The sequence below is a fragment of the Gossypium hirsutum genome, chromosome A04 (assembly GCF_007990345.1).
Source record: "Gossypium hirsutum isolate 1008001.06 chromosome A04, Gossypium_hirsutum_v2.1, whole genome shotgun sequence".
In the NCBI taxonomy this organism is placed as follows: domain Eukaryota; kingdom Viridiplantae; phylum Streptophyta; class Magnoliopsida; order Malvales; family Malvaceae; genus Gossypium; species Gossypium hirsutum.
In genome coordinates, this window is record NC_053427.1 from 68,683,981 (window position 1) to 68,692,056 (window position 8,076).

At 32.3% G+C, this 8,076-nt stretch overlaps 1 protein-coding gene and 1 long non-coding RNA gene across 4 annotated transcripts; one reads left to right on the plus strand and one right to left on the minus strand.

Moving 5' to 3' along the window:
• The first annotated feature begins 5,307 nt into the window (after positions 1-5,307).
• LOC107948320 (uncharacterized) lies at positions 5,308-7,113 on the plus strand. 3 transcript variants are annotated; one of them, XR_001697330.2, is made up of 2 exons: positions 5,308-5,448; positions 5,652-7,113. XR_001697330.2 is itself a non-coding variant. In XM_016882819.2 (2 exons), exons 1-2 carry the CDS (start codon positions 5,411-5,413, stop codon positions 6,390-6,392), a joined length of 303 nt encoding a protein of 100 aa, XP_016738308.1. In that variant the 5' UTR covers positions 5,315-5,410; the 3' UTR covers positions 6,393-7,113. The 3 variants fall into 3 exon arrangements, 1 of the variants encoding a protein (XP_016738308.1); XR_001697331.2 differs by having other exon boundaries at positions 5,714-7,113; XM_016882819.2 differs by having other exon boundaries at positions 5,315-5,448; positions 6,128-7,113.
• LOC107933779 (uncharacterized) lies at positions 5,808-6,492 on the minus strand. Its single transcript, XR_001693706.2, has 2 exons — positions 6,268-6,492; positions 5,808-6,012 (listed from the first exon to the last, which is right to left on the minus strand). It is a non-coding gene; the product is annotated as an uncharacterized lncRNA (long non-coding RNA).
• Positions 7,114-8,076: the final 963 nt, after the last annotated feature.

The following is an 8,076-nucleotide window of genomic DNA, read 5'->3' on the forward strand; positions in this document are numbered from 1 at the left end:
AAGTGTTGTGCATTTTCCTGCTATGCGCAACACCCTAGAGAATTTATGACACCTATTAGAAGGCATTAAGATCTCAGATCTAGGTGAAAACCGGTTCCTATTTAGAATTTTTTCACCGAGTTGACATTGAAAGAGTTATTAAGGGAGCATCTTGGACTTTTAACAATTATTTCTTAGTGTTTCATCGGTAATGGGACAATGAGGATCCTTTAAATGTGCCATTGATTTATACGTACTTTTGGGTTCAGATTCATGGATTGCCACCAGGGTTTTTCTTTGGAATTGTTACGAAACAATGGGGAATTTTATTGGTTTTTTTTTAAGAATAGACTCCAAACAGGCTAGTTGGGGTTTTTTTTCAATATATGCGAATTAAGATGAAAGTGGATATAAGATCTCCGTTGAAACATAGAAAGAAAATCAAAGTATCATCTTAGAATAACATATATGTTCAGTTTCAATATTAGAAGCTTACACTATTTTGCTTTCTATGTGGTTGTCTAGGTCATAGTGATAGCTTTTGCCCAATCAAGCTACGAAGAGAAGTAGATGAATCGAAAATAGGATTGGATATCTCGTTATACGCGTTGGGGAGAAGAGTTGTCGTAATGGAAAGTATTTAGTTGCATAAGGGGAACGAGGGAATTTCTAGACAGAATCTTCTAACAATTGGCGGGGGGGAAAGGAACATCAAAGACTTCTTACTAGCGAGACCTATAAGGCGGGTTAATCCAGTGTTGGGAATAAATCTGAAAAAGCTTGGAACGAGAGGAAAAGGGGATCAATTGGGTTTTTTTTACTAGTACGAAGTAGGATCCAATGATTCACAATTTGTAGGATGGCCCGATTGAGGATTTTGAGAGGAAGAAAAGGCAAAGAATTAGGAGTTTCTCTAGGGGGTTTCTGAAGTTTCGAATTTTGCAGAGAAATGTGATGAGCGATTATTGGCTTATCAGAATAAGTTGTCAACGACCGCCAAGGGGTAGGTCGGTCGGTAGTAATGAAGATCATGTGTTAGAATATTCGTGGGTTGGGAGCTCACAGAATATGAGGATAATTTAGTATATGCTTAAAATTTACAATCCCCAAATTGTATTCTTTATGAAGATTTAATTAGATTCAAATAGAATGGAAAAGGGTGTACATGAATGGTGGATTTGTTCATGATATTGAGGTTGCTGCAGAAGGTACTAGGGTAGGGCTTAGTTTGGGTTGGAAATCTGAGGTTGATATAGAATTGAGAAGTTTTTCGAAAAATCATATTAATGTGGAAATTTAAGGGGGATGTTGATGGGGATAAATAAAAGATGACAGGGTTTTATGGTTGTCCTAATATGTGGTTCTTTTTAGAGACGTGGGATCTTCTACGAAGTTTAGGTCGGGATAATACTTTGCATTGGTTAGTGTGCGGAGATTTTAATAAGATCTTTTATTCTTTTAAAAAGAAAGAGAGAGCTTTTCGGGATGAGGGTTGTATAAAAGATTTCTGAAATATGTTACATGAATTCTAATTAGAGGATTTAGGGTACGAAAGACCTTGGTTTAATTGGGAACGTGGGAATTTTGTATAGAATAATATTAGAAAATGGTTGGATTGGGGGTTACGAATGCATGTTGGTAGAAGCAATTCTCTACTTTTTCTTTGAAACATTTACCTCACTTGTTATCTGAATATTGCCAGTTATTGATAGATACGATACAGAGGATAGAAAGGTAAAAGGTGGCTGTTGGTTGTTGGAGGACCCATTCAAAGCGAAGATTAATCGCTTATGGAAAAATAATGTAAGGAATGTTTCCCAGCAATTAGCGTCCCTGTGTAAGTGTCTAAATAAGTGGGCAGTTCAATTGAAATTAAGAAATGGGACGGATGAGGGGGGTTGTGAAATCGATTGGTGGATCCTAATAAAGGTGATAGAGATGAGAAGAATATCTTTGATCTTTTAGGCACTAAATTGGAAATAAACCTGAAAATAGATAAGGAAGAACTATATTGAAAGTAGCGAGCACGAGTGAATTGGTTGAAGCTGGGGGACAGGAATACGGGGTTTTTTTTCACAGATTTGCGTCGCAGAAAAGGATAACTAATAAAATTAAGGGCTTAATAGGGGTTGATGGGCAAACTGTTTCGGATAGAGATGATTTGTTTGCCGTTGCAAATGAATATTTCATGTAGTTGTTTTCCTCGCAATGAAAAGGGAATTCAGATCATATTTTAGTGGGGGTGGAAACATGCATTATTAATGAGAAAAATGTTTGCTTACATGCTAGATATGAGAGAAAGGAAGTCTTTATTGCTTTGTGAACTATGGCGCGAACAAAAGTGTCGAGACCGGATGGCTTACTAGATCTGTTTTATCATAATTACCGACACATTATGGGATAATATGTTGGAGATCATTGCCTTAAGGTTCTAAATAAAGGTAAATTATTTGTTGACATTAATAAAGCAAATATAGTTCTTATTCCCCAAACTGCTAATCCATCATGTATGCAACAATTCCGTCTCATTAGTTTATGTTTCGTCTGGTATAAGATCATTTCAAAAATAGTGGTGAATATATTCCAAAAAGTATTGAATGTGTATATAAATGAAACGTAGAGTGCCTTTGTTTCGGAAAGGCTAATTATGGATAATATTCTTCTTGCTTATGAAATTCTCAATATATATAAACGGAAAAGGTTGGGTAAAGGAGGCCATTTCATTCTTAAATTGGATATGAGTAAAGCTTATAATAGAGTGGAGTGGAATTTTCTAGAGAGTGTGATGTTGAAAATGGGTTTCTCAAGGAGATGGGTGGATTTTATTGTACATTGTATTAGTACAGTGTTTTACTCTGTGGTTTTGAATTGCGAGTTAAAAAGGGAATTTTCTCTTGGAATGGAGCTTAGGTAGAGGGGTCCCCTTAGCCCTTACTTGTTTTTGATTTGTAGTAAGGGATTGTCTTCCCTTTTAAGAATGACAATTTGGAAGAAGTTGGTTAGGGGAGCAAAAATTAGTAGAAGGGACTCGAAATTTTCACATTTATTGTTTGCAAATGATTGTTTCCTTTTTGGAAAGGCAACAGAAAATGAAGCTATAATTTTGAAGTAAATCTTGGTTGAATGTTTCCTTTTTGGAAAGGCAACAGAAAATGGAGCTATAATTTTGAAGTAAATCTTGGTTGAATATGAGAATGCGTCGGACCAATGTGTTAATTTTGAGAAATTTGTTTTTTATTTTAGTGCAAATGTTAAAGAGCATAATAGTGGAGATATTGATGGATGTCTTGGTGTTCGTTCCTCTACTAATTCAAAGTAGTATTTGGGTTTACCAAACATGATGAGTCGGAATAAAAGATGGACTTTCTAAGTTTTGAAGGATCTATTAAGAAGCTATATTGTGAGTTGGTGTGTTAAACCTTTGTCACAGGGGATAATGAGATCTTTATTAAAAGTGTTTTGCAAACCATTCCTACCTTTGCAATGTCATGCTTTTTGTTACCAACATCGTTTTGCTTGGACCTAAAACGAATTATAAGCAAATTTTGGTGGCAAAAGCATGGGGGAAGAAAGGGCATTCATTGGTGTGAGTAGTTGAAGTTGTGTAAGCTAAGGGAGGATAGGGGGTTGGGTTTCAAAAATTTGGCAAAATATAATACTGTGTTACTTGCAAAAAAAGGGTGGCGTTTGATTAAATGTTTAAATTCACTTTTAGCGCAATCGCTTAAAGGAAAGTATTATTCAACTACTGGTTTTATGAGTGCAAATCTAGGCACTTAGCCATCATATACCTAGAAGAGCATTTGTGTTGCTAAGGGAATGCTTCAAACGGGATTCGGTGATGGCGAGTGGGTTCTGGGAACAATACCAGAATTTGGGAGAATTTAGATTCTGAGGTTGCCTGAAAGAAAAATACAACCATGTGGAGGGAACTTATCAATTTGGTTAGTGTCTGAGTTGATTAATCCTCAGGAAAGACAGTAGGATGAGCGTAAACTCAGGTTTTTTTACAGAAATAGTACCCAAAAAAATAAAAAATACCAAAATAATTTATTCAAGAAACTATGTACCAAAATGGTACATCTGGGGTGGTCACGCCTCTGTCATGGGCGGCACCACCCTAGGTCTTTTGACAAAAAAAAAACACAAATCACACAAATCTGTTAAAAAAAGGATTTGACAACTCACCTAGCACCGGTCACGCCTTCCCCATAGGCGGCACCAGTGTTGTTGCCATGGAAGAAGAAGAAAAAGAAAAAGAAGAAGAAGAAGAAGAAGAAGAAGAGGGCGGCAAGAAAGGAAAGAAAGAATAGAGAGGGAAGGAAAGAGAAAATTGAGGAAAATAAATAAATAGAAAGGAAAGTTTAAGGTTTAGGGAAGAATAATTAAAATTTTTAAAAGGTAATCTTTTTTTGTTATAAAATTTAATTTGTATATACAAATAATAAAGAAATATTATTATACAAATATTACAAATTTATAAACTTAAATATTTACATATACAAATAATATAGAAATATTATTATCTGTAAATATTTAAGTTTATAAATTTGTAATATTAAACCCTAAACTTTCCTTTCTATTTATTTATTTTTCCTTATTTTGTAACATTTAAGTTTATTTTTCTCTTTCCTTCCCTCTCTTTTTTTTATATTTCTATATTATTTGTATATGTAAATATTTAAGTTTATAAATTTGTACTATTTATTTTTATTTTTCTCTTTGTTTATTCAATAGAAATATTATATGTATAATTGTATGTATTGTTATTTTAAAAGTCGGTATAAATTTTTTTATGTTATTTTAAAAGTTGATATAAATTTTTAACTCATAATTTAGTACAGTGTAATATTTTGCAGGTTAATTATACAAGATAAGTAACCAATTTGTAATGATTAATTACAACAAATAATTATAACATGCCAAATAATTTAAATTACATAAAAAATATATCTAATCAACCTAAAACACACATAACAAATAAATTATATAAAAATAAAACATTCTTTGTACATAACATAAATAGATTTTTTTACTTCAATAAACATTAAAAATAAATTATAAATCAATAAAAATATAAAATAAATACAAACATACCTTAATAACTCTTTTTAACCAAATAATACCTTATAAAAATAAAATTAAAAATTAAATTCCAATGAAATCAACATAATAATAATAATAATAAATTAAATTATATAACAAAAAAATTATATTTTTAACACTTTAATTATTCTTGTAAAAAACCAGAAAAGGAAAAGAAATAATAACTATAGCAATTAAAACGCGGGTTTAATTATTCTTCTCTAAACCCTAAACTTTCTTATTTATTTATTTATTCCCTTATTTTTCTCTTTCATTCCCTCTCTCTTCTTTCTTTTTTCTTTCTTTCTTTCCTTTCCTGACGCCCTCTTCTTCTTCTTCTTCTTCCATGGCTGCCTCCACCCTAAGCGTGACTGGTGCTCTCAGGTGAGTTGTCAAATCCTGTTTTTTTAACAGATTTGTGTGATTTGTGTTTTTTTTTTGTCAAAAGAACTAGAGTGGTGCCGCCCATGACAGAGGCGTGACCTCCCTAGATGTACCATTTTGGTACATAGTTTCTTGAATATATTATTTTGGTTTTTTTATTTTTTTGGGTACTATTTTTGTAAAAAACCTGCATAAACTCACAGTGCATTTGGGTGAGGAAATTGCTGAAAGGGTCCGATGTATTCTTATTGTTGGGAATCCGCAGGAGGACATGATGGGGTGGGGGGAGGAGCCGTCAAATGATTTTTCAGAAAGAAGTGGCTATAAGATCTTAATTCAAAGTGTTGTGGCTGCTGATAGGAGTGATACTTATAAAACTTTTTATAAAAAAACTCTGGTAGATCAATTTACCAGAGAAAATAAAAATTACAACATAGATAATTTTTAAAAATTACATCCCTAGCTATTACAATTTGTACAATAGGAGGATACGAAGTTCAGCAATGTGCCCAAAATGTACAAGAGATGTCGAAACTTCTGAGCATATCTTTAGCGACTATCCGTCTGTAGCAGAAATATGGAGAAAGTTAGATCTTGAATGGCCTGATAATATTGCAAATAGTTCTTTACAGGATTGGCTTAATTATATTGTTTCCTCTTTCTCTACTACTACATGCAGAGCAGTGATTTGTACTCTATGGTATATTTGGTCAACCAGAAACAGGCTAATACATGACAGAAGGATCATATTATCTCAAGACATAATTCATATAGTCGAGGCTTATATTAGAGAGGTTAATGGGGTACAAAGGAAATTACCTGTTAAAAGGGTGAAGTGTGAACGATGGAGGCTTCTAGAGGCTTCTTTCCTTAAAGTAAATTTTGATGCAGCGTTTAAAGGAAATGACAGGAGATCTTGCACGGAGATTGTAACCAGAAACTAGGAGGATCAAGTGGTGGGTTCAAAGACAATAGTGAATCGTCATATACCTACGAGTTTTGTAGTAGAGGCCCTTGAATATCTCCAGGCAGTGGTTTGGGGGATATTTTTAGGGATTCGAGAAGTGCTGGTGGAAGGGGACGCCTTGTCGATGACAAAAAGGATGTGGTCCTGCAATGAAAATGGTTCGGTTATAGGGGCTTATATACACGATGCAAAAAAAAAAAGCAGAAGGTTTCACAAGATGCTCATTTAGACATGTTCATAAAGATGCGAATAGAGTTGCACATATACTAGCCAGAGAGGGGGAGTACTTATCTGGAGGGGTGTGTGTCGGATTTTGCGAGAGATGCGGTGGACAACGATCGGTGCGAGCAATAGTTGGGGGAAGTTGAAAGAAATGGTGGAAATGCTTCTCTGATAGTATCGCAAGGAATTTGAAGGGGGCTCTGACGAGAGGAGGATATTGAAGGCCGTGGGGTGAGGGTATGAAGGCTGGTGGCTTTTACTGGCCGTGTTGATTTCCTTGAAGATCGATGATCTTAGGGGGGCTCGATTTGAGATCAGGGAGGAGGTGACGGTATGATTTTTTGCTTAGAATTAGAGGTTGCTGTTTGGTTTTCCATGGAAAGGGAGAGTGGGTATGGCTTTGGAAACGATAGATTTCTCGAATGCTTTGCTAAGTGGAAAAGTTTGGTTATTATTTATTTAATTTGTTTAGTTCAGATTTTTCTATTGGGTTTTGATTTCTTTTGATTATATATTTTTTTGTTTAGTCTAGTTTATTATTATTAATAAAATAACTCAGATTCCCTTAAAAAACAGTTGAGGTAACAATGAAATAATTATTTTTATTATTTTAAAAAATATTTTTAATAATCTTGACTTTTATGTAGCTATAGTTAAATATTTTTTTTTAAATATACTTTTAGCATAGGTTTAAACCATATTACTCTCATCTCTACCCTTAATATTATATAAATATTTTTTATTTAAATAATTAATAACTTAATTTGAAGAAAATCTAAAATAATAAAAAAAATAAAATTAGTTTTAAAAAGAAAAAAAACAAATTTTGTAGTTTTGAAAATTAACTCTAGATAGATTTCAATTCCCAAGTATTTTTTTTAATTTTAAAAATAAATTAGTTAGAGTTAAATTAATTTATAAAGTATTCAATTAAATAATAGATTACAAATTATATTGAGTTATTTTAAGGGATAAATATCAAAACTATACATGAATTTTGATCTAATGTGTAATGTTGTACATGAACTTTGATTTTGTTTAATTTTATACATGAAATTTTAATTTGATTTAATTTTCGCAAAACACTAACAATATTATCGAATTAGTACCATTTTACATTGATATATTGGCATACACAAACAACTATATTAATACAATATGAAAATAAATATATGTATTCATTTCTTTAAACGTGTACAATTGAATCAAAATTAAAATTTCATGTATATATATGAATCACAATTCAAGTTTTATGTGTATAATATCATTTACATGCTTAAAAAAAATGATTTTCCATTAATTTATTGGTGCCTACAATCTTATTTTTAAGATTATCTTAATCTAAGTTATTTTCAAGTAGAGAACATCAATATAATTTATATTTAATATAATGATAGTATACCGGATTATATTTTAATATATCATTACGTGATTTTTTT